The 18,305-nt window shown below is 43.1% G+C and overlaps 1 protein-coding gene across 1 annotated transcript in view; it reads left to right on the top strand.

Moving 5' to 3' along the window:
• Positions 1-18,305, top strand: part of ACOXL (acyl-CoA oxidase like) — a 625,524-nt gene that overhangs the window by 438,014 nt on the left and 169,205 nt on the right. The window contains 1 exon segment of the mRNA XM_040429469.1: positions 1,364-1,451. Within this exon segment, the coding sequence (XP_040285403.1) occupies positions 1,364-1,451 (88 nt within the window).

Genomic DNA, 18,305 nt, shown 5'->3' with positions numbered 1-18,305 from the left:
GGGGTAAACATGCAAAACAACACACATTTATGTGCCAAAAGGGGCTTACACAAACATTTGAGACTTTTTGGTACCATCAAGTGCACGAGCCTTGATTAGTATTCCCCAATGTGCCTAGAATTTTTCTGCTAAGGTTTTTAGTTTTTTTTAATGAATCTATTTGTAAGTTCGTATTCCCTAACACTACTAAGGCTGCGTTGGAGGATTCGTTAGGGCCTCCATCATAGATTCTGTCAAAAGTACTGGACAAATAAGTAAGACTACTGTGTCCGGTAAAATGTTAGACTTCCTAAACCCGATAGATCCCTATTTAGACCACTTTCACACGAGCGAGTTTTCCGCGCAGGTGCAATGCGTGACGTGAACGCATTGTGCCCGCATGAATCCTGACCCATTTATTTCAATGGGGCTGTGTACATGAGTGTAGTTTTTCACGCATCACTTGTGCGTTGCGTGAAAATTGCAGCATGTTCTATATTCTGCATTTTTCACGCAACGCTGGCCCCATAGAGGTGAATGGGGCTGAGTGAAAAACGCATTGCATCCGCAAGCAAGTGCGAATGCGATACGATTTTCACGGATGGTTGCTAAGGGATGTTGTTGGTAAACATTCCGTTTTTTATCACACGCATGCCAAACGCATTAAAACGCATTGCACTTGGGTGGAAAAAAACTGATCAACGAAACGCAATCGCAGACCAAACTCACTGAACTTGCTGGTAGAATCGTGCAAATTTTACGGAACGCACCTGCAACGCATCTGGACCTAATCCGCAACGTTCGTCTGCAAGGGGCATTATAGTCCTGCAAGTCCATTTGATGCTGTCAGTTTCAGATATGTGCCTTCAGGCACTTAAGTTCTTTTTGTTATCCTGTTTCTATAATGGAGCAGAACAATGAAAATGCTAAAAAAAAAAAAATTAAACTCACTCCAACATTGTCTAGATTAATCTACTCACATGTAGAACTGATTTATGCAAAATAATAATGATGTAACAAAAACTAGGCCAGCCGTCAGTAACTGTATTTCCAGTTTAATAAACTATGTCAAATATTAGGGACAGGGTTAATTATTATATTGTATATAGTCAGTAGTACTTTGGGGAAAGAGAATCTGTAACCCATGTGCCAATTCACATTGGGAGTCTATGGGCAATGTATCCCACTGTATGCCTATACAGTAGGATACATTGCAGCTTTCCGTTGAAGGTATACGTCAGGAGCTTTCCCGGTATATGTCAAACTGAGGCTAAAAAACGCAGCGTGAGTATGCAATAATAATCATTTTTATGAGAAACCTAGTAAGAATTCACTGGACAGTTTTAAAATGTAAAATCCCTTACACAGTTTCTTCTATATCCAGGTAATGTCAAGGAACGAGGAGCCTTTCTCTGCCTGGAATTCCTGTTTGCACCATGTTGTCACCCTGGCTTTGGCACACATCCATAGAGGCGAGTAAATACATTTTCTGTATAGGTGTGCAATATGCTGATGTGTGCTGTAATTATAAAGAATTGATAACATAGAAGGATAAGGCCTGTCACAGGAAATGATAAGAAGCATTGAGATGTCACTTGCTCAGCGCCACTGCTTAGGCTGAGTTCACATCCCCGTTCAGACTTTCCATTCTCCTGCACCGTTATAGGAGCAGGAGAACGGAAAGGACGGATTCGGCACTGACTAAGCTGAACGGAGCCGATAACTGAGCCGAACGGAGCCTATGGACCCCATAGACTGTAATGGGGTCAGTTAGGTTTCCTCTCAGAAGATGATTTTGGAGCGGAGACAAAAGTTGTGAGCGCAGGACTTTTGTCTCCGATTCAAAAATCTTCCTCTGAGTGGAAACCTAACGGACCCCATTATAGTCTATGGGGTTCTTAGGCTCTGTTCGGCTCAGTTATGTTCCGAATCTGTCCTTTCCGTTCTCCTGCTCCTATAACGGAGCAGGAGAACGGAAAGGCTGAACGCTGATTTGAACTCAGGCTACTTTCAAATCGGCTTTCCGTTTCTGAGATCCGTTCTGGGCGATCACAAGCGGTCCAAAACGGATCAGTTTTTCCATAATGCATTCTGAATGGAAAAGGATCCGCTCAGAATGCATCAGTTTGCCTCCGTTCAGTCTCCATTCCGCTCAGGAGACGGACACCAAAACCTGCCTGCAGCGTTTTGCTGTCCGCTTGACGAAAGGGAGCCAAACTGATCCGTCCTGGCATACAATGTAAGTCAATGGGGACGGATCTGTTTTCTCTGGCACAAAAGAAAATGGATCCGTTTCCCATTGACTTTCAATGGAGTTCATGACTGATCCGTCTTGGCTATGTTACAGATAATACAAACGTATCCGTCCATGACGGATGAATGCAGTTGTAATATTGTAACGGATCCGTTTTTGAAGATCCATGACGGATCTGCTCAAAACGCGAGTGTGAAAGTAGCCTTACTAGTACCACCACCATAACTAAAACTGCAGTTGGAGGCATCTGTTTTATCTCGCTGGTACATTATAAGCATTCTGCATTCCCTTCATTTTTATACTGTGACTTTAGTAAGCCTCAGGTTGCTCTACCATAACTTTCAACCATTCTGTATGTCACAATTAAACATATTCTATTATGAAAAGTCCTGCAGATTTCGAATGTATATTTTATAATACTCAGATTGTTTCAAGTTCTTTGCTTGTAAGGTGCAATAAGTGATTACTATGGATGATGGAAGGGGAGTATAATATTTGTATTATTCCTATACTGTGATGTCACAGTATACTTTTTTATGTGTTCATTCTCCTGTGCTATAATCTCATGGTATGCTTGATCCTTGTACTGTGACATCATTGTGCATTTTATCCCACTATTAAAGGGTAACTGTCATATTTTTTTTTTATTTTCTAGTTTATTAGAGCTAGGCATGTATACCTAAGTTAGTCTGTCAATGATTGTCAAAAGATCTGTTCCTTTCCACTGCTACCTTAAAAGACCGTTGCTAGGGCTTGTCTGTATTCCTTTTAGTATAAACAGAAGACAGAGGGGCGGTCCTTCACACTGCATGCCTGCATTAGGCTTCAGAGTGAGGAGGCGTGTCTCTCAGTAATCCAATTTGATTGGCTCGCAGGGAGCTGCTGGCTACAGCAAGTGTGTATGGGAAGTGAGGGAAGGCAGTTTTGGCCTTTGAGAACTGGCAGAGGAGCCATCTTGAGTAGGGATCGACCGATATAGATTTTTTAGGGCCGATACCGATATTCTGTGAACTTTCAGGCCGATAGCCGATCATTTATACAGATATTCTTTGAATTTTCATAAAAAAAAATAAAAAAAATTCCTACACAAATCTGAATAGGACCTCACACTGTCCCTGCTGCTCTGTGCACACAGCAGCAGGGAGCCGACTATGGCAGCCAGGGCTTCAATAGCGTCCTGGCTGCCATGGTAACAGATCGAAGTCCCAGGCTTACACTGCTGGGCTCTGATCGGAACTTCCACTGAGGAGGAGGGGAGAGGGGACCCTGTGGCTACTGCCACCAATGATTAATACTGGGGGGCTTGGGTGGGGGGGCGCACTGCACCACCAATGATTAATACTGGGGGGCTTGGGTGGGGGGGCGCACTGCGCCACCAATGATTAATACTGGGTTTGGGGGGGGCGCACTGCGCTACCAACGATTAATACTGGGTTGGGGGGGGGCGCACTGTGCCACCAATGAAGATAACTCTCTCATTTATTCATATACAGGAGGCGGCAGCTGGCTGCAGAATCACATAGCCGGCTCCCGACCTCTATGAGCGTTAGCTGCGATCCGCGGCAGTTAACCCCTCAGGTGCGGCATGTGAGGGATTAACTACCGCAGATCGCAGCTACCGCTCATAGAGGTCGGGAGCCGGCTATGTGATTCTGCAGCCAGCTCTCGCCTCCTGTATATGAATTAATGAGAGAGTTATCTTCATTGGTGGCGCAGTGGCCACAGCCCCTCCCCTCTTGTCCTCCCTCCTCTCATTGGTGGCAGCGGCACAGGGGGAGGGAGACACTGCTTCCTTCTCCCCTGTGCTGCTGAGGGAACACTGAGAGCAGCGCGATCCGTGTTCCCGATTCGTTATCAGTATATCGGCAAAATAGATGCCGATAACGTTCAAAATCCTGAATATCGGCCGATAATATTGGTAAAACCGATAATCGGTCGATCCCTAATCTTGAAAAGGTCCTTATATTGTAAATGTTTAAACAGCCGTAATTAAAGGGAAAAACTCAAGGAAAACAGTGGTATGTAAAGAAACTAAAGATTGCTTTATGCATAATGCTGCTGCAGCAGTAACAGATGTTAAAATTGATTTTTTGATGAAAACATGACAGTTATCCTTTAAGATATTATTTCTGAGCGGTGACATCACTGTGTGCCTTATCACTGTACTGTGGCATCACTTTGTGCACTGTCCACGTACTATGACATCATTATGTGTATTATCCTTATACTGTGACATCACTGTGTACATTACCCATGTACTATGACATCACTGTGTAAATTTTTCCTGTGCATTGGGGAGATAAAAACCTTTTCATGTTCTGCTGAAGTTGGTCATGATGGAGAGAGGCGCCATTTACTAGTTCTCTTTTGAGACCCGTTTTTACTTGTATGCTGCTGGACTAAACATTTGTCCTGGTTACAAATCACACAGGCGCTTGGCTTGTTACAAGACATTTACCGTAACTGTAATTTGCTCCTGAGTGATCACATGACTAGAATGTAGTTTCTTCTTCTGGAAGTATACATTGAAACTTCATATTCAATGACTGCAGGCAAGGAATGTTGTGAGCAATTGATACACAAAATATACTGGAAAATATTTACTCTGCGGCTGTGTCATAGAGAATGAATGGAGCAGCTGCAGGCATGCGCGACCTCCGACCCATTCATGGGGACTTAGGACCGCAACTCTTGTGATTGGTGAAGATTCCAGTGACCTTCCACAGATCAGATAGATATTTACTATCCTGTTCATATAAAATAAGTTTATATATTGGGACAACCCCTTTTAAAGAAGTTATCCAATCCCTATAATGACCCTTAGAATGCCCGGGCCCCTCCTCTAGGGCATACTTACCTGCTCCCTGGCACCCGCGTCTCTCTGGACCCCTGCACGGTCGCCGCTGTATTTCCCCGCCGCGCGGTTCAAAACATCCGGTGACGGGGGGAGCAGCCAATAGCAGGCCGCGATGGTGACCTGCCTCCCTAGCGTCATTTGCGATTCTAGGGAGGCTGGTCACCTGCTATTGACTGCTCCCCCTGTCACCAGATGTTTTGATCTGCACGACTGGGAGATGCCGCGACAGTCGTGCAGGGATCCAGACGGAGGCGGGTGCCGGGGAGCAGGTAAGTATGCTCTAGAGGAGGGGCCCAGGCATTCTGGGGGCCATTATAGGGAATGGCCAACCCCTTTTAAGTATTCTGTTACTGTTGCCTGCTTTTTTGTGTATTACCAAAGAATGATCTTGTATATTTCCGCCTGAAAGAGATTTAATAATACATTTTGTACCACACCAGGTTTCAAGAAAGATACAGTGCTGCCCATAATTATTCATACCCCTGGCAAATTTTTAATTAAAGTTACTTTTATTCAACCAGCAAGTAATTTTTTGACGGGAAAATACATAGTTGTCTCCCAAAAGATAATAAGACTATGTACAAGAGGCATTATTGTGGGCAAAAAAAACACTTCTCAGCTTTAATTTACATTTGAACAAAAAATACAAGATGTTCCGCACTGTGGAAAATCTCAGAAAACGTGGTCGGAAGCCAAAAGTGACACCTGTGCTGGCTAGGAGGATAGTTAGAGAGGTGAAAAAGAATCCAAGGATCACCACCAAAGCCATCCTGGTGAATCTGGGCTCTGCTGGTGGCAATGTCTCAAGGAAGACAATCCAACGGACACTGCACACTGCTGGGTTCCACTTCTCCTGATAAGGCACACAAAAACTCGCTTGGCCTTTGCAAAAGCTCATCTGGACAAAGAAGAAGACTTCTGGTCTTCTGTGTTATGGTCAGATGAAACAAAAATTGAATTGTTTGGTCACAATGATGTTTCCTTCATTTGGCGTAAAAAAGGAGAAGCCTTGAACCCAAAGAACACCATCCCCACTGTCAAACATGGTGCTTTGGAGGTGTTTTGCAGCCAATGGACCAGGGAACCTGATCACAGTAAACGGCACAATGAAAAAAGAGCAATACATGAGGATTCTCAACGACAACATCAGGCAGTCTGCAGAGAAACTTGGCCTTGGGCACCAGTGGACATTTCAGCATGACAATGACCCAAAACACACAGCAAAAGTGGTGAAGAAATGTTTAGCAGACAGAGTGGCCCAGCCAGAGTCCAGACTTGAATCCAATTGAGAATCTGTGGAGGGAGCTAAAGATCAGGGTGATGGCAAGAAGACCCTCCAACCTGCAAGATTTGGAGCTCATTGCTAAAGATGAATGGGCAAAAATACCTGTGGAGACATGCAAAAAGCGGGTCTGCAATTATAGGAAGCGTTTGATTGCTGTAATAGCCAATAAAGGCTTTTCTATTGATTATTGAGAAGGGTATGAATAATTTTGGACTGGACAATTTTTGCTCAAATGTAAATAAAAGCTGAGAATTCCCCCCCCACACACAATAATGCCTCTTGTACATCGTCTTATTATCTTTTGGGAGACACCTATGTCATTTCCCGTCAAAAAATTACTTGCTGGTTGAATAAAAGTAACTTTAAGTCATGGGTAGGAATAATTATGGGCAGCACTGTAGTCTCAAAGCTAGTCTTACTAAAATAGAGTAAGATGCAACACAAGCATCTTGATAATTTTGATGCTTTTGTGATGCCCATGCACTAGAAATGGAAATCTTTGGGTTGTATTCACATCTTCAATGGTTTCTTTTGAAACAGTAATAGGACAGTCTGCAGTGCCATACTTAATGGGCACATGGAGAAATAACAGCTGCCAACACCTTGACAATGAAGCAATCTTACCTACAGTGGGCCAGGAACCAAGATGTTCTTTCCCTGCAGTGTCCCTCAAGTCCAACCATGCCTGGAAGCTAAACAACTGCCTCAAAAGGGGCAGCTCCAGTTATTGTTGGCTAAACCCTGTGCTGTACCTGCGTAGTTCTAGAAGATCACTTTGTTGAAATAGTTTCAATGCATTTATTTCTCCACATGTTAGTTGGTTCTTCAGGGGATCAAAAGGTGCATACAATATAGTTACATGTAGTTACACTGACATCATTGTGCCGATACGTCATAGCGTCAATTCAACTACCTCTAAGCTTATCGCATTTTTTATTGTGGATTATTAATAGTGGGGATTTGTTTTCAAGTATACTATTTTAATTGTAGTTTTAAAAGCCAAGTTTTATCATTTATGATAAAACTTAGCTTTTAATACTATTATAAAATATTATTTAGACTTTGTGGTTTGTATAGCTATCCTGGATGCAGTGATACAATGGCTGTAGGTTGTTATATGTGACCTGTGACCTTAGAAACCCCAATGAAGTGGTGGTAATGTAGTAACTGCTATATTCTAGAATATACACGTACATAAGGACACTTCCACATAGTACAACGTGACTGGTTACAAGTGGATGGTTGCTGTACAGTACAGCAGACAGATTCATGGGTAAGCAGAGACAAACTAGGCAACAATGAGGTTAAGGCAGGTAGCGGGTTATTCAAGGTCAGTGGACTCATGAAACACAGTAAACTGGGACTCTTCTGAAGGGAAATTATATTTAAAGTGGAAAGTGTTTGATGTTCTGTGAGGGTGAAATGACTTAATATGTGCTTTCATATGAGCTGTTAGGAGTTATAGGTAATAATTACTGAATGTACATACACTGCTCAAAAAAATAAAGGGAACACAAAAATAACACATCCTAGATCTGAATTAATTAAATATTCTTCTGAAATACTTTGTTCTTTACATAGTTGAATGTGCTGACAACAAAATCACACAAAAATAAAAAAATGGAAATCAAATTTTTCAACCCATGGAGGTCTGGATTTGGAGTCACCCTCAAAATTAAAGTGGAAAAACACACTACAGGCTGATCCAACTTTGATGTAATGTCCTTAAAACAAGTTAAAATGAGGCTCAGTAGTGTGTGTGGCCTCCACGTGCCTGTATGACCTCCCTACAACGCCTGTGCATGCTCCTGATGAGGTGGCGGACGGTCTCCTGAGGGATCTCCTCCCAGACCTGGACTTAAGCATCTGCCAACTCCTGGACAGTCTGTGGTGCAACGTGACGTTGGTGGATAGAGCGAGACATGATGTCCCAGATGTGCTCAATTGGATTCAGGTCTGGGGAACGGGCGGGCCAGTCCATAGCATCAATGCCTTCGTCTTGCAGGAACTGCTGACACACTCCAGCCAAATGAGGTCTAGCATTGTCTTGCATTAGGAGGAACCCAGGGCCAACCACACCAGCATATGGTCTCACAAGGGGTCTGAGGATCTCATCTCGGTACCTAATGGCAGTCAGGCTACCTCTGGCGAGCACATGGAGGGCTGTGCGGCCCTCCAAAGAAATGCCACCCCACACCATTACTGACCCAATGCCAAACCAGTCATGCTGGAGGATGTTGCAGGCAGCAGAACGTTCTCCACGGCATCTCAAGACTCTGTCACGTCTGTCACATGTGCTCAGTGTGAACCTGCTGTCATCTGTGAAGAGCACAGGGTGACAGTGGCGAATTTGCCAATCTTGGTGTTCTCTGGCAAATGCCAAACGTCCTGCACGGTGTTGGGCTGTAAGCACAACCCCCACCTGTGGACATTGGGCCCTCATATCACCCTCATGGAGTCTGTTTCTGACCGTTTGAGCAGACACATGCACATTTGTGGCCTGCTGGAGGTCATTTTGCAGGGCTCTGGCAGTGCTCCTCCTGTTCCTCCTTGCACAAAGGCAGAGGTAGCGGTCCTGCTGCTGGGTTGTTGCCCTCCTACGGCCTCCTCCACGTCTCCTGATGTACTGGCCTGTCTCCTGGTAGCGCCTCCATGCTCTGGACACTACGCTGACAGACACAGCAAACCTTCTTGCCACAGCTCGCATTGATGTGCCATCCTGGATAAGCTGCACTACCTGAGCCACTTGTGTGGGTTGTAGACTCCGTCTCATGCTACCACTAGAGTGAAAGCACCGCCAGCATTCAAAAGTGACCAAAACATCAGCCAGGAAGCATAGGAACTGAGAAGTGGTCTGTTGTCACCACCTGCAGAACCACTCCTTTATTGGGGGTGTCTTGCTAATTGCCTATAATTTCCACCTGTTGTCTATCCCATTTGCACAACAGCATGTGAAATTGATTGTCCCTCAGTGTTGCTTCCTAAGTGGACAGTTTGATTTCACAGAAGTGTGATTGACTTGGAGTTACATTGTGTTGTTTAAGTGTTCCCTTTATTTTTTTGAGCAGTGTATTTACAGAGTATTGCCATGACTCAGCTCTGGTGCCATGATGTATATACATCATAGACATCATAGACACAAAGATTTGTAACAGGGTTGATGTTCCTGGAGGGATACACCAAATGGAAAAGGATTTAGGAAAACTAGAGGAATGGTCAAAAATCTGGCAACTAAAATTTAATGTGGATATGTGCAAAATAATGCACCTGGGGCGTAAAAACCCAAGAGCAGAATATAAAATCAGTGATACAGTCCTAACCTCAGTATCTGAGGAAAGGGATTTAGGGGGTCATTATTTCAGAAGACTTAAAGGTAGGCAGACAATGTCATAGAGCAGCAGGAAATGCTAGCAGAATGCTTGGGTGTATAGGGAGAGGCATTACTAGTAGAAAGAGGGAGGTGCTCATGCCGCTCTACAGAGCACTAGTGAGACCTCATTTGGAGTATTGTGCTCAGTACTGGAGACCATATCTCCAGAAGGATATTGATACTTTGGAGAGAGTTCAGAGAAGAGCTACTAAACTGGTACATGGATTGCAGGATAAAACTTACCAGGAAAGATTAAAGGACCTTAACATGTATAGCTTGGAAGAAAGACGAGACAGAGGGGATATGATAGAAACTTTTAAATACATAAAGGGAATCAACAAGGTAAAATAGGAGAGAATATTTAAAAGAAGAAAAACTGCTACAAGAGGACATACTTTTAAACCTTTGCCCCTCTAATTTAAAACTAATATCAGGAAGTATTACTTTACTGAGAGAGTAGTGGATGCATGGAATAGCCTTCCTGCAGAAGTGGTAGCTACAAATACAGTGAAGGAGTTTAAGCATGCATGGGATAGGCATAAGGCCATCCTTCATATAAGATAGGGCCAGGGGCTATCCATAGTACTCAGTATATTGGGCAGACTAGATGGGCCAAATGGTTCTTATCTGCCGACACATTCTATGTTTCTAGCCTTCCATGTTACTTGTTTGCGGTTTCTTTTCCATCCTAGGACATTGACTGATGACAAAGTTGAAAGAGTGTGTAACACTTATTACTTATTGATCAACTCCTAATCATACAGTGTATACAGCAGGCAGGTGGACCTCAAAAGGGAGAAAGTTGCATTTATGAAGCCCCAGTAAGAGTCCATGAAATAAGCTATCATATTTTGTATTGGTATAAATATCCATTTTCTGTGCACTCAACAACAGGCTGTGTGAGTGTATTACATTATTATACTCACTGCAGCACTTTAAAGATATTATGTCTGTGAAGGTTCTCATTTATCCAGGTCATGGTATATCTGCAAAGAATATACCAATTCTCAATTCTGAGTGACTGTACAAGAATTCTATGGGAATAAATATGTAACTGAATCAACATCTGGTAATTATACCCAGCATGGGGTCAAAGGTGTTGATTCCATTATCCTAATTGGAGTCAGTAGGTGATAATGACCTCCCAAAAAAAGGTGTTCAGACAGCATTGTATGTGGCAGACAATAGATGTCTAACCCCCCCCCACCTCTATTCAAGCTTGGCTTCTTCATTTTTACGTAGATGGCCTCCTTCACACCTCGTTTGTACCAATTGGCCTCCTTATCCAAAACACGTACTTGACTGACTTCAAAGGTGTGACCTGTTTCGTTTAGATGTAAGTACACTGCTGAATCTTCACCAGAGGTTTTGGCTCGTCTATGCTGAGCCATACGCTGATGTAGTTGTTGTATTGTTTCGCCGATCTTTTTTTTAAAGACATTAGCATCAAGCTGCCCCAATAGGGCTCACAATCTAAGTCCCCTATCAGTATGTCTTTGGAGTGTGGGAGGAAACCCACACAAACAGGGGGAGAACATACAAACTCCATGCAGATGTTGTCCTTGGTTGGATTCGAACCTAGGACCCCAGAGCTGCAAGGCACCAGTTCTAAATACTGAGCCACCATGCTGCCCAGATAATTTATTCAAGAACAAACCTAGAATCTTATAGCACAGGGTAGCGCCTAAAAACAGATCCAATATTGGCATTGTGTAGACAGTGGCAAAATACTAAACCACAATGTTAGGCTATGTTCACACTCGTGTTTTGGCTTCCTGTTTGTGAGATCCGTTCAGGGCTCTCATAAGCGGTCCAAAACGGATCAGTTTTGCCCTATTGCATTCTGAATGGAAAAGGATCCGATCAGAATGCATCAGTTTGCCTTAGATCAGTCTCCATTCCGCTCTGGAGGTGGACACCAAAACGCTACCTGCAGCGTTTTGTTGTTCCCTTGAGGAAACTGAGCCAAACTGATCCGTCCGGGCACACAATGTAAGTCAATAGGGACAGATCAATTTTCTGTGACACAATCTGGCACAATACACTGCGTGCAGAATTATTAGGCAAATGAGTATTTTGACCACATCATCCTCTTTATGCATGTTGTCTTACTCCAAGCTGTATAGGCTCGAAAGCCTACTACCAATTAAGCATATTAGGTGATGTGCATCTCTGTAATGAGAAGGGGTGTGGTCTAATGACATCAACACCCTATATTAGGTGTGCATAATTATTAGGCAACTTCCTTTCCTTTGGCAAAATGGGTCAAAAGAAGGACTTGACAGGCTCAGAAAAGTCAAAAATAGTGATATCTTGCAGAGGGATGCAGCACTCTTAAAATTGCAAAGCTTCTGAAGCGTGATCATCTAACAATTAGGCGTTTCATTCAAAATAGTCAACAGGGTCGCAAGAAGCGTGTGGAAAAACCAAGGCGCAAAATAACTGCCCATGAACTGAGAAAAGTCAAGCGTGCAGCTGCCAAGATGCCACTTGCCACCAGTTTGGCCATATTTCAGAGCTGCAACATCACTGGAGTGCCCAAAAGCACAAGGTGTGCAATACTCAGAGACATGGCCAAGGTAAGAAAGGCTGAAAGACGACCACCACTGAACAAGACACACAAGCTGAAACGTCAAGACTGGGCCAAGAAATATCTCAAGACTGATTTTTCTAAGGTTTTATGGACTGATGAAATGAGAGTGAGTCTTGATGGGCCAGATAGATGGGCCCGTGGCTGGATTGGTAAAGGGCAGAGAGCTCCAGTCCGACTCAGACGCCAGCAAGGTGGAGGTGGAGTACTGGTTTGGGCTGGTATCATCAAAGATGAGCTTGTGGGGCCTTTTCGGGTTGAGGATGGAGTCAAGCTCAACTCCCAGTCCTACTGCCAGTTTCTGGAAGACACCTTCTTCAAGCAGTGGTACAGGAAGAAGTCTGCATCCTTCAAGAAAAATATGATTCTCATGCAGGACAATGCTCCATCACACGCGTCCAAGTACTCCACAGCGTGGCTGGCAAGAAAGGGTATAAAAGAAGAAAATCTAATGACATGGCCTCCTTGTTCACCTGATCTGAACCCCATTGAGAACCTGTGGTCCATCATCAAATGTGAGATTTACAAGGAGGGAAAACAGTACACCTCTCTGAACAGTGTCTGGGAGGCTGTGGTTGCTGCTGCACGCAATGTTGATGGTGAACAGATCAAAACACTGACAGAATCCATGGATGGCAGGCTTTTGAGTGTCCTTGCAAAGAAAGGGGGCTATATTGGTCACTGATTTGTTTTTGTTTTGTTTTTGAATGTCAGAAATGTATATTTGTGAATGTTGAGATGTTATATTGGTTTCACTGGTAAAAATAAATAATTGAAATGGGTATATATTTGTTTTTTGTTAAGTTGCCTAATAATTATGTACAGTAATAGTCACCTGCACACACAGATATCCCCCTAAAATAGCTAAAACTAAAAACAAACTAAAAACTACTTCAAAAAATATTCAGCTTTGATATTAATGAGTTTTTTGGGTTCATTGAGAACATGGTTGTTGTTCAATAATAAAATTAATCCTCAAAAATACAACTTGCCTAATAATTCTGCACTCCCTGTAGATCCGTCTCCCATTGACTTTCAATGGAGTTCATGACGGATCTGTCTTGGCTATGTTACAGATAATACAATTGGATTTGTTCATGACGGATGCATGCGGTTGTATTATTGTAACTGATCTGATTTTGCAGATCCATGACAGATCCGCTCAAAACGCGAGTGTGAAAGTAGCCTTGGCCACCTTATCAAAATGTTTCCAGAACTGCTGTAGAACGCACTGTAAGTGACTCCTATAACGTTTTAATAGGATCAGCTCCAATTTCCACATGTGCTTGTTTCAGTACAGAAATTCCCTGAAAATGGTGCACTACAATGGTAAATGCAATTGACAATATATGGCTAAACCCTCACTCTGATATTATAATGAGACTTTCGACAATATATTCTTATATCAAGAATATACCGGAGCCCGCCCAGCTCCCAGTTACCTTCAGCGTGAAATCACATACAATTGGAGGAGAGAGGAGGCTGTGAGTCCCACCTATAACTGGCTCATGTGACGCAGGCTGCCCAGGTGTACCTAAATGCTACCCATAGATCAAAATCAAGGCCTCACCTCCAGGCATACATATACAAACAAAATCACAGAATAAAGTGGTGTAAAAGGCAAAACATGCTCAAGACCCCAAATGCTGTTGCGCATTTCTACCCGGGGGAGCAAACCCCTTGCTAACAGCAATCCCCAGCAAAAATGCATACAATGTAGGATGCCGGCTATGGGGACTGGGTATTGCGGATGTGCTAGTGGCCATCTAGCAACCCATGTCCTCAACTCTATGCACAAAATCCCGGTGACAGGTTCCCTTTAAGACCTGTGTCGGATTTTTGTGTGGTACATGTGGTCCACTGCTGGCATCCTCCATTGTATGCAATTTTGCTGGGGATTGCTGTTAGCAACGGACCACACATGGGCAGGATTTTCTCCCTCGGGTAGAAATGCGCAACAGCATTTGGGGTCTTGAGCATCTTTTGCCTTTTAGACCACTTTATTCTGTGATTTTGCTTGTTTCAGTACAGCCTCTTCATTGATTGTATGGCACTCCTGTCAGGAAAATGGCCACTGATGGAGGGACACATGACCAGACCCATCAATCAGCGGCCTTCATTGAATAACACTGCACACAGCATTATGCTAGTTACTAAAGCTATCAATATCAGATTGTGGGGGGTCCAGCTTTTAACACCCCTGCTGATCAGCTGTTTTAAGGGGCCTCAGTGTTTGTACGACCAATGAAGCCTCCACCCGAGCCTGGTAGTGACTGCGACCTGTGCACCCCTATAGCTACGCCCCTTTGCTCTTCACAGTTTACATGCTAGCTATCTACTTAGTAGTGGCAGTTCAAGGTACTGCAGCTTCATCCTATTCAAGTGAATGGGACAAAGTCCTGCACCACCAATACTAAGGCTAGTTTCACATTGGCGGTAAGAGATCCAGCATGCTGTTTTGACATGGACCAGCCTCACGGAGCTTTCTGGATCTGGCATTGCTGGAATTTACCTGGCCAAATGTGGGAAACCTAGCTTTTGATATTGATGTTCTTATCCTGAAGGTAGGCCATCAATATTCTGAACTTAGAAAACCCCTTTAAGAATGCAAAATAAGACACATTGCCTCTTCCTACGAACCCCCTTTCCTTCCCGGGTAGGTCTTCTGTCTTTGTTCATTTCTATGTTTACGTTCAGAAATATGGTTGATAGCTTTGATATTTCACCTGCATCCTTAAAGGGACCGTCTGCATTTTTCTGTACTATATAAACCATCCTTGAGAGGAGGGCAGGCTTTGTGTGTATCTTGTGCTGCTGGTTTGGAACAACCCGCCATGCATTCATCTTGGCAAACATGTTTTAGGCCTTATACATACTATGGCGTGGAGATATTCTCCACTAGAAGAAAGATTTCTTTTTCTATACCACCCTTTGATATCAGAGGCATATAAAGGTGCACTAGTGCCCCATAGAATTATATGGGTAGCCAATAATGCTTCTTTCAAATCAGCCATGGTACAACTGCATATGATCCTGCGTGCATTTAGCTCCCAACACAAGACTTGAGATTTGAGCTGCCAATAAGTCTGCATTGCTAACCACATTCAGATGGTCGTATTGTACAAAAAAACAAGAGGTCAGTGCAGTATAATTATGGGACCGGCACCTATCTCCTGAATGGTGGTTCCGCAATCCTTGCTTTGCCTGGTGAGGCCACTGCTGGCTGCCACATCTAGGAACAGAATGAATATTGTGGATATGCAGTAAATCTCTAAGGCGACTTTCACTTATGTGTTTTGGTTTCAGGTTTTGAGATCCGGCAAAGGATCTTGAAACATGACCGAAATGGTTCAGTTTTGATTACACATCAGGATTCATCCGTTCCGTTAGGATGCAGTTGTGTGAAATAGAAAAAGAACAAACCGTATCCATCACTAAATACATTGAAAGTCAATGGGTGACGGATCCCAAAAAACGGATCTGTCACCATTGACTTACATTGGTTTTAGTGAAGGATCCAATACGTTCCATTTCGATGACCGGACTGCTTGCAGTGGTTTTGTGTCCAGCCACAAAATAGAATGCTGATGGAACGGAAGACATCCTGATGCATCCTGAACAGATCTCTTTACATTCATGGGGACAAAATGGAACTGTTTTGGCCCGGTTTTGAGATCCTCTGCCGGATCTGAAAACCAGAATATAAAAACACATATGTGAAAGTAGCCTAAGAAGTAAATATCCTTTCCATGTGTGACTTTAGTGACCAAAAAATAACTCCCCTGACTTTTTAGATTATTATTATTTTTTTTTTATAACTTTCCTTCAGTATCAAAGTGGAAACTAATACCTACTAATAATGTGGGCTATATTGACTTCCCTATGATGTGGTGAAGTTGTTTCCATACCATCTGCAGATTGCTGCTCAGTTGCCCCAATTCTTCCCCCACATTGGACTTAGAGTCTCAGTATAGTGATCATTTTGTAGACCACCAGTAAGTCATTCTTTAAGTCAAGTGCGAGTCCAGGTAAAGAGTATAATACATGTGTCGCTAGGTTGTTACTGTATGTCTGTTGTACTTTTAAAGCTTGCGCGTTTTTCAGATTTTGATTGTCATTCTGTTAAAATAACATTCATGTCACCACCAGCGTTGAGTGAGCACATTATGAAATGACACAGCATTCTAGTTTCTGTAGTCTGGTTTTACTGTCTGTCCATATCAGCACTTAAGAAATACAACTTCCTTTTAGACTGTGTATTGCAAAATTTACACACAAAAAAGTCAACCTCCTGGCAGCTTTGGGGTTATGGATACAAATTAGCATCTTCATGTAAATTAGAATATTTTCTTTCCTAGGGAGCGTCACATCACTTAGGAGCTGAAGAGCTGGAAAGGACCTGCAGTATTTGTTTGTAAACTCGCCAGGGGCATTTCGTACAGCGGTCCCCAAACTATGCTGGAGTAAGATAAATATAGATAAAGTGTGATCAACTTTTCACGTGCCCCAGGCCTCTTAATAATCCTTTGTTCATCAATGCCTGTCCATGTGCCAGAAAATCAACCTTGAGCTATGAACTGGTGTACATTTGCTCTATAATTCACGCCAGTTTGTAGTTCAAATTATAGTACATTGTCAGGGCACAGATGGCCATTCCCCTCCTGCTAAGCCACACAACAAACTTTTTATGTTAGTTTTCTGGTGTAAATCCATTGATAAATCCCCTCCTTTATTATCTGGGTTAAGATACAAGGGGAGATATCTACTGCTCCATCAGAGAATGCGCTTACAGGGGTTCTCTGGACATTTCACCTAATCCATAGTTGTCACTACCCTGTAAAAGGAAGATCTTTTAAATGGTACCAGTGCCATCGTCCCCACTGCACTTGCACAGGCTGCGGTCTTTTCTTCATGGGTCTTGACCGGATGTGGCTGCCTATTTTCCTGTTCAGCTGCATTAAAGTAAATACGGCTGAACAGGATAAGAAGCGGCCACATCCGGATGAAAGAGCCACAGCTTATGCTAGCACTGCAGGGATGGCAGCATTGGCAGAGTCAGGAAAGGGTAAGTAAAGCATTGGTCAGGGAAGGGTAAGTACTATCTAAAAGATCCTCCTTCCACCCGATAGTAACAACTATGGATTTGGTGAAATGCCTGGAGAACCCCTTTCACTTTTGACGGGACACACTCTGCGTCATAGATTAAGCACATCCTCTGGTATTGTATGCATCTCGGCCTGCCCACGCCATGCCCCATTTTCGGGTGGAGTAAAATCCCATGGTTTGTGACTTTTTTTACACCAGTTTTCTGGCATATGGGGTTTGATAAATCTCCCCCATTGCCTTTCAGTATAGCTACCTGTTTGCAGCACTGCAGAGAGATTATTTTTCCTTAAAACTTTTCATTTGGAGAATCTCCTTAAATATTGTCTTTTTATTTTCTTGCAGAGTTCTTAAAAATCTACATTGTTATTGTTCACACCGGTAGAGGATGAGAACAATGAAAATAACGGAAGTGCCAGATTTGGCACATAACTGAACCAAATGGAGCCAGACAGAACCTATAGACTATAAAGGGGTCATTAAAGTGGTTATCCCATGATTGATGTAAAAAATGAAAATCAGACATCATATAGTACATGGCAATACCTTTCTAACAAAGCTAGAACCAGCCCTGCACCTCACATGGATCTAGAGATCTCCATATTCATTGCTCTAATTGCTCTGCTAAATTACCTTCAACCTGGCAGCTCAGGGGGCATGTCCTTTCTGCCGCAGATCTTTCTCTGTAATGTCACACGCTGGTGGCAGTTGCAGATTTAAAGTGAGCATGTTCGACCAGCTCAGTGAGACGGACAAAAAAATAAGGAAAAGTGCAAACAGCAGGTGGTGCTATTCAGACACATTTTGTTGAATAACTCACTTGCTATGCTACATTTTTATTTTTATGCAATTACAAAAGTATTCAGA

The sequence above is a fragment of the Bufo bufo genome, chromosome 4 (genome assembly GCF_905171765.1).
Source record: "Bufo bufo chromosome 4, aBufBuf1.1, whole genome shotgun sequence".
NCBI lineage: Eukaryota > Metazoa > Chordata > Amphibia > Anura > Bufonidae > Bufo > Bufo bufo.
Note: the sequence above shows the minus strand (reverse complement) of the source record. Positions and strands in the feature narration are given on the sequence as shown.